The sequence below is a fragment of the Lissotriton helveticus genome, chromosome 1_1 (assembly GCF_964261635.1).
Source record: "Lissotriton helveticus chromosome 1_1, aLisHel1.1, whole genome shotgun sequence".
Lineage (NCBI taxonomy): Eukaryota > Metazoa > Chordata > Amphibia > Caudata > Salamandridae > Lissotriton > Lissotriton helveticus.
In genome coordinates this window covers 892220145-892242206 of record NC_136057.1, presented here as the reverse complement: position 1 = coordinate 892242206, position 22062 = coordinate 892220145, and the positions used below count along the sequence as shown (strand labels likewise).

Sequence of the window (22062 nt, the reverse complement as noted above, 5' to 3'; positions counted from 1 at the left end):
AGGTGTTCGTAGGATGGACCATCTCTGACTTTAAAAGTAGCGGAGCTGTCACCCACCACACTTGCACATCACAAAGTCTATGCCTGAACACACTCACAATGGGTTTGACACTAGTCTTTTGTTTCCCCAGACAAGCTGAGGCCAAGGCAGGAAATTCCAAACAGCTCTGGGTGTGAAAGCCTCCAGTACCTTCGCCTACTTCAAAGCTGGCACCAGGTATAAATATTGAGCCCTCAGGCCCAACTCTGGACCCGTGGCTACTATAGAAGAAGGACTGCTATGCTGCTCTGCCGCCAGAAGGACTGCTAAGCTGCTGCCCTGCTACTCTCCTGCCCTGCTGACTACTTGCTGAGAAGGAAAACTAGACCTGCACTCTTCATCCCAGGCTGGAGGGACTCCAAGGATCAGCTGACTGAGTTCCTGTTCTGAGCTACAGGGACATAACAAGTTCCTGAGGCCTCCCTGTATCCTCCCAGCTGAGCTGTTGCCTGGATCTGCAACTGGACCTGCCTGAATCCTGCTGGCCTCTCATGGGGTGAGTTGCTGATCCCCAAGAAGTGCCCCTCGGGTTCCTGAGCATTGGTGTGACATCAGTTGAGCTCTCTCTCTTAGAAAAGGAGAAATCCTGAAGTTTGGATATCTTCGCATCCGTGAACAGGTCTGTTCATGCCAAGATCTTGCAGCCTGCACCACCCCCCAATGTGAAACACCGTTGAACCAGACTCTTCACAGCATAGCGACGGCCAGCAATGGCTAGCAAAGCAAGATATGCCATTCATGCTACAGCCTGCAGTGACCGCCAACATGAACCTCCAGCAATGACCGTCCGTGATGCACTAAAGGATCTTCACGCTATAGAGATGACCATGACGATGCCTAGCCTGCTGTTCACTTCACAGCAGCAATCATTTACGACCCTCTCCCTGTTCCTTGAGGCCCCCCTCCACAGCGAACGTATCTCTTCATGCTGGTCTTTTGAAGGTAAGTCTTTCAGCGGAACTTACCTGGTCCCTGTATCTGACCCACATTCTATCACAGTCGACCTGAACTGGTGACTTTCACCTGGTCTCACATGACCAGATAACCACGAGTGGTACTTTGTGCTTTTATGTTATTATACTTATCTGAACTCTTTAAAACTGCATATCTCTGGTTTTACTGACTGGATTTGTGTCAATTAGGTGTGAAATAATTTATTATGTATTATTTTATTTTTCTAAATTGGTGTGGGGTTTTCCTTTAGCTGTCTATTCGCTTTAATACCGTTTAATGTGATGCATAAATATTTTACACATTATCTCTAAATTAAACCTGACTGCTTTTGTGCCAGGCTACCAGAGGGTTAAGCACAGGATAATTTGGGGTTTGCGTGTGTTTCCCCCTGACAGAGATTGTGGTTAATGCTTGAGTAGGGTTTCACACCCCTCTACCAGTAACCCAATTTCTAGCACCTTCGTTTCCCCACAAACACAGCTCTATGTAAGGGTATGGATGCCCCATGACATTGATCTATAGGCGTAGAGTAGGCTCTAAACTAGGATTGTGTAGATGAATGATGACTGTAAAAGGTTTTGGTTTTTCATAAAAACAAGACTCTTCTCAATGTAAGGAGATTGTGTGCTTTCTTCTGCCTCCCCACTCACAGCAATTACTAGAGGTTTCTAAGAAGAGATAAACATACTGGCAGTCAAACTGAATAGAACACAGAAGGTGAAGCGTCTTGTAACGAATGTGGATGAGGTGGAGGGGATAAAGCCAACCGCAGTCCGTGCAGGTAACAGCGGTGGGACGGTGTAAGGGGGGATTTCGAGGGACGATGCAGAGGGAAAATTAATTATTTATTTATTTTTACCTCAACATCGTCCCTCGGAATTCCCCCTTACACGGCCCCACCGCCGCACCGCTGTTTCCTGCACGGACTGCGGCTGGATAAAGCTGTTTCTGCCAGGGCTCAGGTTATAATGGCAAGGTCGCTCTCAGTCTACCCCTTTAAGAGTAGTCAATGGGTTAGGGTGTAGAGCAGGATACATTCGTCGAGGGGTACCTTAAATATTGTCTATGTGATGACACTTGAAACCACGCAGTGGAAAACAACACCATTACTGATAGTTTTCCATCTATCATGCCATATGTTATTATTATGCTGTTTTTGCTGTTATAATCAGGAATAATAATGACAACAGCTACAACAATACCAGAGACCACAACATTGTACATACACCATGCAAGGACAATGTAGACAAGACGGAGTAAAGCAGGAATGGCGTACTTCATCAACTCCCCTGGGTATTATAAGGGAGTCAAAGAGTGAGTCCTCTTTACAATACAATCAGTCTACTATGTGGGAAGCCATGACGTGTGAAATCTTATAGTCAAGGTCACTGGAACTATGCAATTGTTACGCTGCAACATTTTTCGCATAGTTATAGATTTGCCACATTTTCCACGTAATCCATCTGCTGCTACATAAACATAATCTGCAGATTTTAACAAAAAAATTGTTTCTAGCTCAGACTGTTCAAAAGTTACTAAAAATGCAGTGACATGTTGCCACGCAGAGGAAGGCCCTTTTCAAAGTTTGACTCGTCACCTTTCTGTTATTCCAATATTTGGGTGCTATACTGGTACTAATGAGGTGCAACCAATGCCTAGACAGTAAAAAAAGGGAAAAAAAAGAATGAGGCAATTCTTTTACAAAATGTGCACCATTTGCCAGATATTTTCCCCTTTTTTGCCACATATTTTACTCAACCCTGATGCATAATTTGGCCCTCCCCAGCCGCATAATTCCAGTGGCACTGCTTATAGCACGTGCTTTGACGTGCTGCGAGGTCTTTTTAAATAAAAAAGATAATTTAGAGATCAGTTTAGAGCTGGACTGCAAACAAAAACTAAGGCGTCTCGATCTTTCTCAAAGCCTTCACGAGGGCTGCTTTAAAACGTGGTTTATTTCGAACATGACTTTAAGCATTATTCTTATTTTGTGCAGTGATAACCTGCAAGAGTCATCTGAGAATCCTTCAGTGCGAGGCGTGACTCTCCATTGGATAATGCAGCTCTACTGACTGGGAATACAGGCCAATAATGCTATTAGCAGCGGAATGTCCCAGCACGTTCACCAGGGCCTTAGGCATGTGCAAGCTGTGCACCTGCACAGGGCCACCAAACCCCAGGGGCCACCACGCCAATATATATTCATAAATTGATAATATAATAATCCTCTGAGAATGGATACATGTTTGCGTGGCGGCCCCTGGCAGGGATTTGGTGGACTCTGGCTCTGTTCCACTTCCAAACACCCTGACCCCCCCCTCTTCACTGGCCACCGCGCTCCGCCCCACCCGGACTCCCTCTTCTGGGGCCCCCTACCTACACTCCCTGCCCAGGGCCACCATGAGCCCAGAGCCGCTCCTGCGTTCCCCGTAGCTCTCGCCAGTCCCTGTCCTGTCAGGTGTGTGCTGTGCGAGAGCGTCAGCTGACGGTTTGCCCCACACCAGCAGGCGCAGACTAGCATTCCAAATCTTATCACTCAAAGGCACGTGCTACTCCTGCTTAGAAACTGCAGCTTCAGTGGTCTGTGTCGGTGCTTAATGGTAAACCGAGAATCCTTGCTGAGCCACGTGCCCAGAGCCGAAGGCAATGACGCATAATGTGGCGGAGAATCAAACACCTCTCTAAAGGTCTCAGTGCTATTATGGTGTGGCACAAAGAACACACGGACTTCTGTGCGGTACCCCTCCTCCCCCATCCTTGAATGCAGCACGTGCAGCCTCGTGCAACCTCACGCAGACATCCGCCTGCTTTAAAGCAGATGCTCTTCTAACATGGGAGGGGGATCTCTGGGTTGTTAGTGAGGTAAGAAATATCTCAATAATGACCCAGTCATCCAATGTAACCCAATGTCAACAGGAACACCCCAAGTTAGAACGAGGCATGCTTGCATAGGGGCGGCTGCTAACTTCCGATGGTGCAGGATTTAACGGGGCCACACTCGGAGCCCCGAGACACACGTCCTTTCGGGCACCATCTTGCCCTGTTTCATTTTATTATTAACAAAGGTTTGTTATTGCAGACAGGCAGACACATCATATTTTCCCATCACGTCGAAAGTGCATTACATTGTAAAAGGTGATGGGTGACAATGAAAAATTATGAATTTCATCAACAGCAGATTGCATACTACTCCGATTTTTCCTGTTGTTCTGTTTTTGATCTGATCAGATTCACCCTGTACTCTTTGTAGGGCTGAAACAATGTCCAGTGGTGCATCAGCCATCGGTACCTTGGTGGGCACTGTTCTTAAAGGTCACCTTGACACAGAGTAATAATTGCAGATGTCAGCCCAGGTTGGTGCTGCTGTTTATGAGAGCACACTGGAGCGTGTTCCATGAGTCACTGCATGCGTAAAAGAAGCGGCGAGGGAAAAGAAAAGAGCCCTGCAGAGGAACAGTCATCACGGGGGCTGACGTGCTTGGATCCCGGCTCGGAACCCCCACCCTGCTTACAGCTGTCTGTCACTCGTTCAGCACACTCGAGTGTTACCAAACCATTCAAACAGTAGAAATGCCACTGTATTTAATATTTACCCCGCAGATGATGTCTTGTCACAATGCACTAATCATGTTTGTGCTTCTTTTTAATTGCACTCTCACGTCATCGTTCTGTGTAGCCATGTAATAGCCATGCCAGCCACAATATTGAATCCGCTATTATCCGCTCCCTCTGCAGAAATGAGAGCCTCGTTGATCTGCATGATACAAAGATTGTCATCACACACTGCGTCTTACGCCCCTTGCTCTAATAAGAAATATGCACCATGGGTGCAGTGGGTGCACATTCAAGTGAGAGATTCCGCTCATTTCCCTCAAGTTCCTCTGCATTACCCTCAAAATCACGAACTCCTCCTCCCCAGATACCTTGGCGAACTTGCTCTCACGTCTCACCCCACTCCCCTACTCCCCTACTTCTTACTAGGGCCTGCATCTGGCGGTTGTCCCTCGGGTGAGGAGGGTGCGTGCAGGAGGACGTTCCTCCCGTACCCTGGTTGCAAAATGTCGTTCCTGCACACCTCCTTAGCATTGACAACGAAGTGGCATCTCGCAAGGCCATTAAAACGTACCTTACAAATGACGTTCATTGCGTAGTGTGAAAAGGATTCACAAATCCATATGCTTGAGTGACATTCTGTAGAACACCATATGGCTGCATGATAAATGAATACTTATGTAGGTCTTGGTATTTAAAGAATGCTGCGGGCAGAGGGATTTTTTTTGGGGGGGCGGGGGCAGTCCTCACAATTACAGAATGTTAAAAAGTGATTTTCTTGGATGAACCGAAGCACCTGTATGCTGAAGCAGATTTTTTTGGCCAAAGAAGTTCTATTTTACAACAACGATGGACAAACTGGTGTGGGCTGGTATGTAGTTGTGATGTTTCTCCTCCACATTTGGGTAGTAGCTTGCACCTGAATCCTACAGACCGGTGTCAGGAGGGGCCATTGATGAAACATGACACCTGATAAGTGGGTGAGGGTCTTCCGTCCTGAACATAAAGGTACCTTTTACTACTACCTGCAAGATTTGACAACCAACAGCAAGGGGTAGTCTTTTGGGTGGATAATATTTCTGAATAGTTGCTAGGCCACTCTGGGATTTGATGGGAGTAGATAAGAGCCAAAACACCCTGGTTCAAACTACTGTGTGGGTGTGGGATAAACTGGTGGAAAGGATGGGGCTCACAAACGACCCGTCTCTACAAACACCAATTTATTGTAACAGCAAGCTTTTCTATACACTGAAAGTAATGGAGGGAAGGGGAATGTAGAACAATTGCAGATCTATTCACAAGGGGCTTGATTAAATCCTTTACACCTTGTCAATCAGAGTTTCGGTTGAGGCGGAGAGGCTCCAACACGCCCAACCGAGGATCCTCAACCCTAAATTAAAATAGGCAGCCACTAAAGATACACCTCCCTTCAAGACCAAGAGTCCCAAACCTATTTGTTTTAAGCATGTGATCTGCAGTATCTCTGCAGTACTTGGAGATGCGTTACCCAAGTTCACCTGGACACCCGTGATGACTTAGGAGACATGTCTGAGTGATACACTTTCTTACAGAATATATGAACGATGAGATACATTATAAAAGCCTCTTTGGTTTCCATTACAAGCTGGCACAGGTTCATCATGTCCATTCTGATGTCAACCAGGAAGGAATACTGGGTGTGATGGAAAAGGGGATACCCTGCATGTGTCTTGGGGTGTCCCTAATTGTCGACCTTTTGGGAAGGAGTAGCACAAATTCTGAAAGAAATATTGGGGTAGCCTGTCTCGGAGTTATATTGTTGGGGTTTTGACCTCACTAGATCCAATTTGCATCTATGTTGCCAACGTCTCGGATATTACCTACAGAGCTCTACTGGAAACAACAGAAAGACTGTCCTTTGCTAACTCACTGGTACCATAGACTATGGTCTCGCCTTGCGTTGGCGCGGGTGATTAGCAATCTGCAGGATCCCACCTGCAGCTTAGGCTACAAGAAGACCTCTGCATTACTATATTTTCCTGAGCCTCCCAAATGCAGCATGTGCCCCCGAGGTGGTGGGCAACGGGTCTGAGACTTGAAAGGGACATTGAGGGCTCCATCAATAAACTGCGCAGACGTGTGTGAATGTTGTTACTTAACAATTAACTGTGACAGATTGGGGGCCAGGGTTAGACGAGTTTCTTCAATTTAGGTGATGGGTGGGAGGCATGGGAGATACTGCTGCTTAATGTGATTCTGTATTGTCCAATAGCTATTTACTGTCTTAAAACACTATAAAAAGATGTTTGACAAACATTTTTGGGTGGATTACGGTTTTCAACCAATGTGAAAATCCCTGTTGTATTTTTACACTACCATGATGCATTGGAAAGTGGTGCCACCACTAGCTGGTAAAAGTGGTAGGTAATAAACTAAACATAAATAAAGTTAATGCTTCGGTGGTTATGTCTCGTAACTATGTCGCCATTCTCATTCTAAGACAGGAAGGGCTAGCTCTGCCAGACGTTTAGTTGTCTGGATTCCCAGGACAGCCAGGGCCCGCATGAGCGTTCGGCCCTATCCACACTCACTTCATCCAGGCTCCTCTGGGACTGTAAATAAACCTAAATCTTAAATCTTACTGCCTTAGAGCAATTAAATCTAGCTCGGGTAGGGCCAAGGGGGGTCTTATGTTGCTCTTATCCACCAAGCTGTGTGACTGCACGGTCAAATATAATACGACTGTGGGGACGCACAGCCAAGTAATAAGGGTGGAGTGCAGGAAGAATACTGATTTAGTAGTTGTAAATTTTTACAACAACATTTTTGACGCCACTAGAGGGGATATTTTACCACCTCTAGAAAGGGAAATTGTCAAAGCCCTTGAATTCTCGAAAAGAAAAGCCGTGGTTGTCTGGGCAGGTGATTTTAACTTGCAGCCTTGCCATCTGTCTAACGGCAACACCTGTGGCTTTGGGGCAGCAATGAGTAGTCATTGGGGGGGCTTGGGGGCATGGGAGGATTTTCCTCACTTTCAACACTGTAGCTATGGTTCCACACTAAATAACATGCTAGTCACGCTAGATATGACCCTGTTAAACTGCAATATCAACAATCAGGCAATTATATGCCCCACATTTACAGGCAGAGATGCAGGTTCATTTATAGATCATATTTTGTTGTCTAGCAGTGGAGACTTTACTAATCTATATGTAAACGAAGAAAGTCTTAGTGATCATAACAGCATTCGTGTTACTCTCCTGGGGCATGGTACTTCGTTAGTCTCAGGTGGGAAATGTTCAACTGACCTAGTACCCATTAGACCAAAAGGCCTAAGGATCAAATGGACTGGTTTAAATTCTAAAACCAAGCAGAAAGAGGTTCTTACCCAATGCAGGAACCAAATCAGTTGCTGTTTGGACGAAGACAGCGATTTTAGCTGCTTAATAGTTCATTTCGTTTCCATGAATAGAATAATCGACGGTATTTTCACTAAGACTCTGTCAGCCAATAGTGCTCCGAAGCAGGGGTGGTTTGACAAGATCTGTACAGTAGCCCTCCGCGACCTAAAGAAGGCCTTAGGCACTAAACCGCGGGTCATGACGGATATACAACACTTTAGGGCTAAATACAAACTTGCAATTAATAATAGAAAAAGGGTTTTACAGTCTGAGGCGTGGGATAAGTTGAAGGAGGCTGCCGAGACTAAAAACAGTAAATTGTATTGGGAGACAGTCAATAGTCCGTTTCTCAATAAAGATAATGTACCAGAACTAACCTCCTACGTAGCATGTAATGACTGGGTTAGTCATTTTTCCAAGATATTCAATCCTGAAGGGTTATCTTCTGAGTCAACGTTACTAGAGCCTACTCCATGGCTGCCCTTACCATTGGGAATAACATTAGAAGAAAGCCACGAAGCAATTTCTCTAAGCAAAGGAGGTAAGGCCCCTGGCCCTGATGGGGTCCCACTGGATTTATATAAAGATGAAACGGCCTTATGGGCCCCCATCCTGACGAGGATATTCAATAGTGCGGTAGAAACCAATTTTCCATCTACCTGGGGCCAATCAGTTATTATTCCTTTACATAAGAAAGGTGATAAATCAGAGGCCTCCAATTATCGTCCAATTTCATTATTGGACGCCTCCGTTAAAGTGATGAGTAGGATTTTGCTTAAGAGGCTGGAAGAATGGGCAATAGATTTTAATATTTTAACTAGAGTCCAATATGGCTTTCGGAAAGGCCTGGGCACACTGGATCAATGTGTCAATTTGGACCTATTGATCAATAAATATACTGTGGCCAAAAATGGCAACCTCTTTTTATGTTTTGCTGATTTGAGCAGCGCTTTCGATTTGGTTAACCATAATATTCTTTGGGATGTTTTGCTTGATGCAGGGGCCCCAAGGGAAATAGTTCATTTTTTGGCTAGACTCTACGAAAAGCTTTCTTGTAAAGTCCGTTATGGTACCCATGGTGAATGTACCCCGTTTTTTAAAGTGTCTCGCGGTATACGCCAGGGATGTGTTTTGGCCCCGCTTTTATTTTCCCTTTTTATTAACGAGGTCGACCGTTCCCTGGGTAACATCCCAGCAGATGCCCCCCAGATTGGTGGTAAACCCGTCCCGCTATTACTTTATGCGGATGACGCTGTTCTTTTATCTCGTACACAGATGGGCCTTCAGCGCCTGATCGATAGTTTTATGCAGTTCATTCAAGCTAGGCGGCTTTGTGTGAATAAAGCCAAGACTTATGTAATGTCGTGCGGTCAGGCAGCTAAGCAGGCGAAGCATACTTTTTTTCTGGATAAGGAAAAGTTGACTTCAGTTAAATCCTTTTGTTATCTAGGAATCACATACACTAATAGTGGGTCCTGGACCGAGGAATTTGAATCTATTAGAATAAAAATGCTGCGGTCCACAAATAGTATTTTCCGTTTCGCCTCTAAACTTGGCTCACGTAGCATCTCAGACATGATAAACATATACAATGTATGCTGCGTTTCCTCTGCTCTGTATGGGGCAGGGGTGTGGGGACAGAGCGAGGGTATAGCCCTGCAGAAGGAAGAAAACAAGTTCTTAAGGAGGTTGTTATGTGTTCCCCCTTCTGCCTCCATCCAGCTGATTCATGATGAAGTTGGGATCGAGTTTATTTCTGACTTAGCAGCAGTTCGGCCACTCTTATTGTGGCGTTCTATTTGGGCTAAGACAGAGACTCGATTCACCCAAGATATTATTCTTGATTGTATAGGCCTGGACCATTCATTACGTATATCATGGCTAAGTTACATTCATCGCTGGTATCTCCTTCTTTTTGATATCGATGTGTTCCATGAGCCTGAGGAGGTTGCTTTTATTTCAAAAAAAGAGATTAAGACAACGTTTCTAAATTATCGGAAGGCAGAACGTGATAAAATGTCTGGCAAACTTGTCTCTGTGAAATTTTATAAAGATTTAAAGTTAATTTCAGGACTCCAATCCTATCTTGTGTATGTGACTCGACCCTCCCATCAGTATGTTTTAACACGTGTTAGATTGGGTATCGTTCATCACCTGGTTGCTTTTCCAAACATGAGAACCAGTTCGGACATACCCTGCCCGTGTGATAATATTTCACGGCAGAGTAGTTGTCATTTTTTGCTTTTTTGTAAATTTTTCCATTTTCTGAGGATAAAGTATCTTAAACCAATTTTTATTAAATATAATATTTGTACAACAAAAACAGCATTAATATTTTTATCCTCATTAGAGAACGAGGAGATCTGTTTTTTTTTGGCTACTTTTATCTTGAAATGTACAGCTGCCAGGAAAAGTATTGTATTATAATATGATTCTTATAAGTACCTGTCTGTACCTTTGCTATACAGCTGCCAGGAAATGTTCTAATGCTATTACCGCTAAACAATCCTGTCTGTATATATATGTTTTTAATTTTTATATCAATCTTTGTAAATTTGGTATTATTTATATCTGTCCACAGTATATTATGATCATTTATAAATGTACAGTTGCTAGGAAAGGCCTCTTGAGTATTCCTACTGATCCTCATTTCTGCACACGTAAGAATGTTATGCATTATGGTGACTTACAGAGATATGTTCACTTATTAATTGCTGCAATTTAATTCCTTCACTTTGTCACTTTCTAAGAGAGTTTATATGACGATTTTAATATTTTAATTATGTACCTTGCTTGTATGATTTGTATGTACAAATCGAATAAAAGCTTTTTGAAATTGAATTGAAATTGAAATTGAAACTTAAATCAAGATCCTTCGTAAGCAGAACCAACTCTGTTGTGTCGCCAAAATTATATCGTCCTGATGACAACCTTTTACATTTCTCAGTAAGGTTAAACGTCGATACTTTAAACATTCAGTCAAGGTTCACTCTTTCGTAACAGGTGATTGTTTTGTGTATTTATATATTGTGAACCAAAGATCACTGTGACTGATCTAAGTTGTTTTATATATGTATATGCAGTCACTCTCTCTTATTGTTTTATATTTTTTCTTGTGGTTTCCTTGTTTACAGTTATTTGAGCCTTAGGTTTCGTTAATAAATATGTTTGCACTGGCTAGCATGGCTTCGTGTAGCATTAACTGCATAGACAATTGATTTTGTCTATTACACTAAAAACACATATGTAAATAGATCCTTTGAGAACCTTTGATTTACATACATATATAGTGTTCACAGGCATGGCAGGTTGTCATTTTTTACATTACCACTATTAACAACAATGTCCCTGCTGCCTAACCCTGAATGTATTTTCCCCTTCAATATATGTAGCTCAAAAACCTGTGAGATTCAGTACACAGTATGTAACATTTTCTCATGACTTTTGGAATAGTCCAATGTTATTGGAACCCAAATGAATCCAGAATGTAGCAGTCTATGAAAATGATGGGTTCCACTTTCAACATTTCTTTACATCTTTTATTGGGGTTTGGGTTGCGAGCATTTTATTGTCATGTGTAGATTACCTATACAGTGGGTATTATCCCTCCAATACGAGAGGGTCCTGGGGTTTGGAGATTATCAAGAAGGTATATAAAAAAACAACACTTATATTGAACCCAGAGGTGAACAAAGCTTGATAATCCTAACAGTCCTTCTCTGATTCCATTCTTCTTTGACAGTCTGATCCGTAGTGTGCGGAATCTGTCTAACTCAGCATTAGGAATTACATAGAATGTATTGGTGAAGCCGTGATAAAGATACCTTGGTTGTGTGAGGTCTGACTAATATGAAGATCTTTGGGGATGGCCTTCAAGTTCTGGGGGGATATGGTGGGTGTCATGAAGCTCATTCTCAAGTGGGTTCCACTTTCAACACATATATTTTCCATCTAGGTTCATCAAGATTTTGAGCCCAATATCTACCTGAAACTGGAAATATCAGACGGTCTGCTTCTTTGGATTATTGGTTAATTGAACCCAACCGCCACCATGCATTTTAAAAGCGGATTGGAGCTGACTGAGCTGCAGACCATGCGCACACCCGAGGATGATAACATCAGCAATGACTCCAATGACCTGAGCGAGGTGGACAACGCCCCCAGAAAAGGGTGAGTGCTTCTCCGACTCAGTTAAAGTACTTTTAGTGCTGTCCCTGAATTATTTATTTCTTACCAATCACACTTTCTATTATAAGAAGTAGGTTGTATTCCCAATGTAAATGTTGTGTTGAGGAAGTGAAGGGGGTAAAGCAGCTGTGTTAGTTGTGTACTTTCACTCTTGTGTAGAACAGCAATGCTCAAGCAAAAGCCACACCCTCCTCAAGAGAAACTGGTAAGCCAGCTCTTTGGGTTCTATGTTTGGGAAAGAGATCTGCTGTTCCCTTATTGGTCATCAGTTTGAATCCCAGCAGATCCTTCTCAAACTTTCATGTGTCCAAATATATTAACATGTATATGTTTAGCTTGGGTAGTCATGTCATTGGTGACTCAAGTGATCATTTAGTTTGACCTATTTAAATGTTCAGTAGGGAGAGACTGAGGTATGGATTTTATTAAGTATTAGCCAAATTTCAGATGTGCGGCTTAAGATGAATTGTTTCACATTAGTGCATTAGAATCAAGAGTTAATGAAGGATTTCCTTTCATTCAAGCGATCATTCAAAGAGTAAATTACCTCACTTCAAATAGCTACATTTTGCAAATTGATATCAATGTAATAACTTAATTGAATATGCTGCATCGATGAAAGGAGGTGAATAAATGAAATATAGGAACAAGAATGTATGAGTTTTGTAATTGCTTGCATTATGCTTACTTATCAGGGTTGGAAAGTTAGTTATGAAAAACGATTCCGATCCATTGTTGGCATTGACCGAACATTTGATACCGTTGATGGTTTCATCTAAAAACTAAAGTATCCTATTATGTACACCCCAAACTGTTTGTCGTTTGATTTGTATTGTATTATCACCGAATCATATATTTGAGTACATGAACAGATTACATGAATTGCCAGAAGGTAGAGTGGGGACATTATTAGTGCAAGGTCATACATGGCACACTTGGAGACAATATTCAAAGTTAATAAGAAGCACCACGTAGGAAGGCAGCTGTGGCCGTGAATCCTGATTATCACACAGAAATATGCAAGGTGTTAAAAACAAGAGTGTGGAACGTGATACACAGCCACGGTGGGGCAAGTTGCTAGAGAATAGTAATTCTTAGCAGGAGATAATGGAAAATATGGTTAATTCCTGGTAAAAAGCAAGCAATGAATAGAGATATGATGGCAGTGCGCTTGGAACTGAGAATTAAAGCAGCAAGAAAAGAAAACCAACATATGGTGAAACGGGGAACCAAGAAAGCGGGAATGGGAAAACAAGGACTGAGAAACAAGTATCCACTGAAAGTTATGAAAGCTTATTGAAAAAAAGATAGCTCAGGATACAAGGAAACATTTATAAACAAAATTAGCTCTGGCAACAAGGGCTCACTACGCATGAGTGCTACCCTAAGAAACAAAGGTACTTTGCTGGAAAGGCCCAGCCTGTTTTCGGGAAACCAGAATGCCCCACAAGACATTGCAAATTAAGGAAACAAGCGTTTGTTGTAGCAAAAGCATCAAGAAATCTCTGAAAGCAAAAGATCATTCAATCAGGACATCCGAACAAATACTGGAAATGACCAACAGAGGCTTTACAAGGCCTCACTGATAATCGCATGCATCAAGTGTGACCTAGCTATTACCTGTCAGCCACATGAGTGCTGATTGCTTCACCCATCGGCCGGACAGTATGGACATAAACTAGTGACCAAGGGATTCTAGGAAATGCACTCTCAGGCAGGTACAGAATCAAGACTGCCAACAAGTCAAGCTTGTATATGTAATGCAAGGTGAGTCCTAAATGCTTTCTTTCTAACAAGCCGAAAATCATTTTTGGGGACACCTTAAGGTGAGGACTCCTGGGAAATACAGCCTTTGGGAAGAAAAACATCCTGGCCATGTCAAACAAAAAGCTGCACAGGGATGCAAAACATTGTTAAGTAGCTTAATATATAATCGGAAAGTCCCCCATGTCTACCCCGTGCAGGGAACAGGGAGCCCATCTTGACATAAAAATGAACATTTTAAAGTTGCCAGTCTCCACTGTGGTGGCATGAGACCATCCTTCAGCGAGTTGTAGAATATACCTTAACTGTGAGGAAGACTATTTAGGTGAAGAACAAAAGGGAGAGAACTCTGACAGAAAGGCTTCACTATAGAGGCTGGCCAAACATCCTTAGAATATGTGCTGGCCGTCATCCCAGCAACACAAGTGTTTTGTTCCTCTGGTGAGACGTGTTGTGATCTTGTTTGAAAGGATCCATGGATGCTACTGACAGGTCAGTAGACTGGCAGAAAGCAGATGGGGCTCAGGAACTTTGGTTAAATGTTGTTGTAAGGACCAAGGAAAATTGCTTTTGTAAAATTTTAACGCTAACCGAGACAGCTAAGGTGCAAACGTTTGTGAGATGTTGAAATCCAGTTCCTGAGTCTTCGTCTGGACATTTGTATATAGAACTATTGCTTTTAATGGAATTGAAAGCAGAAGTCCCACCGTCCTCCAAGAGACGAAAACTTTATAAAAGAAAGTTCCTTTGGATCACAGTAAAGGTCAATAAATAGTTGAAAATGATACTACTTTATTTGCCACAGTTAATCAACTTAGACTATCAAGTAGTGGTAGTGATGCTGTAAGAGACTTTCCACCAGCGGTACTGTTAGAAATCGGGTCTCTAGTTGGCAAAGGTTTGCACCCTGTCCAAGTAGGGACCATAATCCTAGTTAGGGTAATCTAGATACACACTAAAAGATAACCTGTGCTCACCCTCTCAGTAGCCTGGCACAAATATGTCAGGTTTATCTAAAGAGCCAATGTGTAAAGTATTTGTGCAACACAACACACAGTAACACAATGAAAAAAAAACCCAAAAAAACTCCACACATTGTTAGAAAAATAGATAACAATTTTATAAATAACACAAGACCAAAACAACAAAAATCCAATAAGTAGAACAGGAGTTATTAATTTTTTAAGAATAAATGAAAATATAGTGATTAGAGTCCTTAAGCGCCAACCGAGGATGGCTTGTCGCACTTGGCAGGGGCAAATCCAAAAGTTCAGGCCAACTGCGATGGAGTGCGGGTCGGATACAGGGACCAGCCTTGGCCTGCTGAAAACAGTACCTTTCGGGGGTTGTGCTGACGTCGAGAATGAGATCCGAGGAGCAGGAAGGCCATCAGTCGCCATCGATCCCAAGGGTTCATAGACGATGCGTCTTCATCTAGCCTCGCACATGGGAAAGGCTTCGTCATATAGCAGTACAGAAGATGGGCGATACGTTGTCATCGAGCCTTGCAGTGCAAGAGGGTTGGTAATTGAGCAGCACAGGAGATGGTGATGGGTCATCGTTGGGTGAACTGCACTGGTTCTGATTCACGCAACCGCGGCAATTCATCAATTTTGAGAGTTGTAGCACTAAAAACTTCATTTACAAGGGCCCAGGACTGGATTATCACCACTTGGCAGAACAGGGACTCACAGATGGCAGAGTCCAGGTGCTGTTGCAGGGTTGCTGGAAGTTTTTAATGTCCCTGAGACTTCAGAACAGGGGCCAAGCCAGCATATCCTTGGAGTCACGCTTGGTTCAAATTAGAAGGGTCCAATCCTTTCTTCAGCAGGGCAGACGGTAGCAGCCCGCAGGGCATCAATGCAGAGCAGAAAAGCAGTTCTTCCAGAGCAGCAGTCCAGCAGGGTGTCAGTAACACAGCAGTCCTTTTTCCTGGCAGGGTTCTTCACAGCTCCAATAGTGTCTGATTTTTGTGGGGTCAGAGACCCACTACGCATACCCAGTTGTGACTTTGAAGTGGAGGTGGTTTCAAAGAGGGGCTTTGAAGTGCACAGAAGTCCTCACTTCCCAGCCTTGGCTCCAGTCTATCAGTGACGGTAGTAAGTCCTTTGTGTGGGGACAGGGCCCTGCCTATTCAGGTACAAGTGTCAGCTTCCCCCTCCCTTCCTGCCCAGGATGAGCCATCAGAATCCAGATGGGCACTCAGACACACCTACCCTTCCTGTGTTTGTGGCTGTCTAGAGGGAATGCACAAAGTGAAGCTTTCTCCCACCCCAGACATGTATTAGAGACAGGTTTCAGGCACACAGAGCTGTAAAAGCAGAGAAATGTAACCTTTTCTAAAAGTGGCTTTTCTAAAATAGTAATATTAAATACCACTTTACCAGTAAAGAGGATTTATCATTACCCTCCAAGATATAAAGCAGGACAACGCTACTCTCTTCTAACAGGAATTACAACTTAAAAGTGTGTTAAGGAATTTCCAATGTTAACCTTACAGTAGCAAAAAAACAAATTTTGGTATTTTTCAATTCCAGGACATATAAAACTTAAAAGTACATGCCCTGCCTTTTACTAATACAGCACCCTGCCCTATGGGCTAACTAGGGCCTACCTTAGCAGCGACTTATGTGAAATAAAAGGGGAGTTTAAGGTTTGGAATGGGGTTTTAAATGTCAAGTAGACATGGCAGCAAAATGCACCCACAAGCCCTGCAGTGACGGGCCTGATACAGGTTTGAAAGGCTACTTGTGTGGGTGGCACAATCACTACTGCAGGCCCACTAGTACCTTTTAATTTACCGGCCCTTGGCATAGGTAGTGCACTCTACTAGGACTTACACATAAATTAAATATCCCAATTGGGTATGCGGCAATGCTACCATGTTTAGAAGAGAGAACCCATTCACTTTAGCTCTGGTTAGCATGGGTAAAGTGCTCAGAGTCCTAAAGCCAACAAAAACAAAGTCAGAAAAAGAGGAAGTAGGCAAAACATTGGAGGGTGAACCTTCAGAGAGGGCCATTTTCCAACAGGTACTAAGTACAGTAGCTAAAACTAAACAGGTTATTACAAAGGCTAAAGTGAAAATCCACAGCTTCTATGACCTTGGTATGCATCCAAATTATGGGCTTATTACTAAGCAAACTTGTTATAACAATGGGAATTTGCTGGAACCAAACAATATCTCTGTCACATGTGAATATCTCAACTACCTGATGTATTTCTGACAAGTCAAGTAAATCAGGATTGAGTAGGTATCACACAAGACCAGTGAATAGTACAGAAGGAGAGAAAATGTGTTGATCATATGCTCTCTGAAATTAATGTGAATCTCTTTCCTGTAAAGTTAAAAGAAATAGATTTTGTAGGTCAATCATCCTTTATTTTACAAAGTAATATTTGCCTTAGACTTCCAAGCATGCTCCACATTGTTTTGTATTGTATTGTAATTGCATTTATATAGCGCTAACTACCCCTAATAAGGGGCTGTAACGCTTTTTCAGTGAGTAGCACGCTACTGCAGAACCAATAAAGAATTAGCGGTGAATTAGCATAGTGAAATATGAAAGTAATTTGAGTGTTGGATATATTAGTTATTTGGATTGAGAAGCATAATGGAGAGATAGAAGAGGGAAAACGGTTTGCATTTATATATCACTTGCCACCCCTGATGAGGAGTGGAAGCTCTTTTTTCGCTACTCTGGAAACCTTGAAAGATTAGTGGTGAATAAGAATAGTGAAATATGAAAATAATTTGGCTAGTGGGCATGTTAGTCTGTTATTTTGATTGAACAGGAAAGTGGAGCGATAGAAGAGGGAAGGATTTAGAACTTTTTTTTAGATTTGTTATGTTTTGGAGCTCATAGCAGTAGGAGGATGCTTTGGATGAGTAAAAAGGAGGTAGAGGGGGAAGAGTCAGAGGGAAGGATTTAGAAAAGCTTGTTTTGGGAGATCAGATTAGTAAAAGAGGTAAGAGATGATTCAAGGAGGGGTAGAGTAGGGAAGAGTCTTGAAATGGTTATTTTAGGTACTATAAAAGTGGTATGAGGTTTGGGATGAATGAGAGAGTGGAGGTAGAGGATATATTGATAGAAGTATAGGGTGAGAAATAGGGTAGTACATTGGAAAGAGTAGTAGAAATAGGTTTGAGATGAGTCAGAGAGTTGCGGGAGAGGATATATTGAGAGTCGTATAGGTTGAGAAATAGGGTAGTGCACTGGATAGGCTGAATTAGATGAAAAGTGATAAATCTATAGATCAATGAGTACATGGAAGGTATAAAGATGCATAAAGGAAGGTAGTATATGTAGATTAAAGGTGCATTAAATAAACTCCAGCTTTCAAGTGTTGTTGTACTTTGAATTATTATTTTTGTTTTGTAATTCAATAGCCAAGCAATTGTAGATAAATAGTTGTGATAAAAGATTTACTTATTAATGCAGTCACTTATATACATGTTAAAAACTTAGAATAATGTACCTATCAGTAATATGTATATTTGTTAATCAGAACTAATGAATATCTATATTTTTTGAAAACATAATTATTCTACACATTTATACAAAGCAATCCACAGATATAGGTACATATCTATAGGCCAAATAAATGCGTATATACAGAGGGATATGCTGTATATTTCTGTCTTTATATGGTGATTATGTGGGGAAGAGCCAATTCTTGAGTAGTCTTCTGCAGATAATGTGGTTATCCATGGATCTTATGTTCAGGGTTATAGAGTTCCATAATTTGGCTGCTTGAACAGAGAAGGACGTGCCACCCATGGGTTTTTTCTTGTACGTCATGGTTTTGAGGCGAGGTGCCACTCTAGAGCAGAGGTTCTGTTGTTGAATGTGTTTGGTGATTTTATTCCTGATGAAGAGCAGTCATGTTCCATGGATCACTTTGTGGGTGATACAAAGCAGCTTGAACCTGGATCTTCTGGCAACCGTTAAAAAATGCGGAGCTTTCAAGGCAGGGGAGATGTGGTCTTGCAGTTTTATATCTAGGAGTAGTCTGCCAGCCGAAATAGTCTTTTCCATGGTCGTTAAAGGTGATCCATGGTAGAGGCTATTGGTGTAATCGAATTTGGACAGACCAAGGGAGATGGTAGCCTGGACCTTGTGTGGAAATCCAAAATGGGGGAAGATTCGCTGCAGAGTTTTTATAGTAACAAAGCTTGATCTTGCTAGTTTGTCCACTTGGCATTCAATGATAGATTGGAGTCCATGGTTATTCTGAGGTTTCTTACTTCCTTTAATACTTTAGGCGGTGTTCCCAGATCTTCAGGTGGCAAACGGGTCATAATGTTTTGTGAGTATTTCCATGTTGGAAGTATCAATTTGAGGTGGCTCCACTTCATCCACTGATCCACGGCTCTGACACAACTGAAAATTGGTGACTTTCTAATGTCTGTGGTGAATTCCATTTGAAGGAGTATTTGCGTGGCATCGGCATAGTAATAGCATGTGAGGTGAAATTGATTGATCAGTGCCGGTAATGACTTCATGTAGATGTTGAAAGCATGGGCGAGATGATAGAACCTTGAGGGACCATTGCTTTTGTGAAGTACGGTTTGGAGGAGAAGGGGGTGGGTATGGATGACATTAGTTCTGTTGCGAAGGAAGGATGTGATCCAATCTAGAGCAGTCCCCTCTTTGCCGGCTTAGTAGAGTCTTTGTACCACTTTGTGTCATTGTCAACTGTGTCAAAGGCAGCCGAGAGGTCCTAGAGAAGTAGGGCAGCAACCCTGTTACAGTCAACTGTGTTCTTAAGGTCATCCTAAATGGCAACAAGTGCAGATTCTGTGCCTCTTCATGGATGGAATCCCATTTGGAAGTCTGAAAGTATGGCATCATCTTCAATGAATTGTGACATCTGAGTGAATGCAGTTCTTTCTAGCATTTTGCCCAGGAAACGTCCATTTGTAATCGGTCTGTAGTTGTCAGGTTTCAGCAGGTCCAAGTTTGTTTTCTTCAATAATGGGCGTATGTATGACGTTTTGAGTTCTTCTGGAAATATTTCCGAAGTTAAGGAATTGTTGTTGATTCTGCCTACTGGAGTGGCAGCAGAGGTTGATAGGAGAATTGCCTTGAATGTTTGTAGTGGACATTGGTCAGAAGGGATGCCGGCAGGCCTGCTTGCTTTGACCAGGTCCATAAATTCATCATGTAAAATGTGTTGGAAGGAATGAAGAGGCTGGATTAGAGTATTCTTGGATTGTTGTTTTGGAAAAGGGTCAGCACTGGTGCTTTGTCTTTGTTTTAAATGAGTCCACCGCCTCTGCTTTGGCCGTGTAATGATTTGCCAGTTTGTCTGTGAAATCTTGAGTAATGGGATGAGCTCTTTCTATGCAATTTGGTTTCTCAAATTCATTGAGAATTTTATAGAATTCTTTATTTGCACATTTAGCATTTTGAATTTTGTCTGAATAGTATCTTTTCTTAGCTCTTTTGGTAGCTGATTTGTATACTCTGTTACTTTTCTGTAGGCAAACTTTGTCTTGCTTGGTATTTGTTTTGAGCCAGGCATGTTGCAGCTTTCTAATTTGATGTTTGATCTTGTTTATCTCTGTATTTCTCCAAGGTGCTCGCTTTCTTTTGTTCTGTTGCGTGGTTTTTAGAGGCATCAGGATATCAAAAGTGGATGCACGTAAGGTGGTTTTAGGTTTGTCGCTTAGTGTTGTATTATGTTGGAAATCAAGCAAATGGTCATCGGATCATGGGACAGGAGACATTGTTTGAAAGGTAACTAAGTCTGTATTAGTAAAAGTGACAATTAGGATGTGTCCAGCGATGTGTGTGGGTTTGTGGACGATCTGATGCAGGTTCAGTGCAACTAGGCCAGCGATGATTTTTTGGGATGTGGCATATTGGGTTTGTCAAACCAAATGTTGAGGTCACCCAGAACATATAGGTTGGAGTGTAGTGTTACAGGTTTGAAACTGTGTCTAGAAGTGTGTCTGGGACTGTTGCATTGCTAGGTGGAGGTCTGTAAAGGAGCAGGATGTTGCAGGAGGAGTATGGCATAGGATTGCATCTGATGAAAAGGGCCTTACAATCTTTTATGCAATGATAAAAATATTAACAAAGCAAGTGTCTGACTAGGACTGACTATACTTTGCTGATTTTTACCAATATATTAAGTTCCCTAACTGTAGAGCAAGGAAATGAGGAAAAACAAACACTGAGCATTCATGGACTTGTCGTCCGCTTTTTACGTGGTGAACCACCCTAAGCTGTGGTTAATCCTTCTCAAGCTGGGATTGGATGTGGCACTGGTGCACGTTTTAGTGGTGATTTGCTTGCCAGGGTCAGGTTTGGTCCCAGAGGTGAATTGTCACTTCTTGTTCACTTACAGTGGGGCATACACCAGGGATGTGTCCTTACCCCGAGTCTTTTTATTTGAAATATTAACAAATTAATTTCGGGTTTAAGTACTGCCTATTCGGATGTCCCATTGATAAATAGAGCCCCTACTCCTGTGTTGTTTTAAGTTGATGATGAAGTCCTGATGGCCCGCACCCCCAACACTTTGCGATGCCTTTGCTCAGTTCGTTTTCTCAGTTTATGCCGAAGCTCAACCTGGCCACAAATTTTACAAAAACACATATTATGGCCTGTGACCCTAAACGACTGAGTATCCCTTCCCATTGTATTTGGCAATAAAAGGTTAGACAGAACAAACAGCTTTCTCTATCTTGGGGTTATTTTGAAATATTATGGGGCATGCGGGACTAATGTCTTAAACTGTCACATGAAGCTCATCTAATCGGTGGGTGCGTTTTTTTAACCTGCCTCACCCTACAGGGGAGGAGTCAATTATACCCCTTCTCAAAATCTATAAAACTCAATGGGGCATATTAACAAGGGCCATATTTCCTAAAAGCCAAAAAAGAGGAGACAATAATATCGCCCTATTACCAATGCGGCGCTAACATGCATTAGCACATGTTAGCAGCCGTATTCCACACACCTCGCATTGCATCTCTAATGAGATACAAAGTAGACGTTTCCTGACAAAACTAAAAGGAAAATATTGCTAACTGTCCTTCTCCGTATTTACAAGACGGCTCAGGACACATGTAGCGTTACCAAAAGCTGCGCTAACCGCAGTTATTGCCAGGAATTAACGTCTACGAAAATCCTGACTTGCCTATATGTTACATGAGAGGTGGATTGTACGGCTC

At 42.4% G+C, this 22062-nt stretch overlaps 1 protein-coding gene across 1 annotated transcript in view; it reads left to right on the top strand.

The window, feature by feature from the left end:
• SLC38A1 (solute carrier family 38 member 1) overlaps window positions 1-22062 on the top strand; it is a 437324-nt gene that overhangs the window by 73971 nt on the left and 341291 nt on the right. Inside the window, exon 2 of the mRNA XM_078675755.1 lies at window positions 11881-12095. Coding sequence (XP_078531881.1) covers window positions 11977-12095 — 119 coding nt within the window. The 5' untranslated portion in view covers window positions 11881-11976. The remainder of the gene's footprint in view (window positions 1-11880; window positions 12096-22062) is intronic.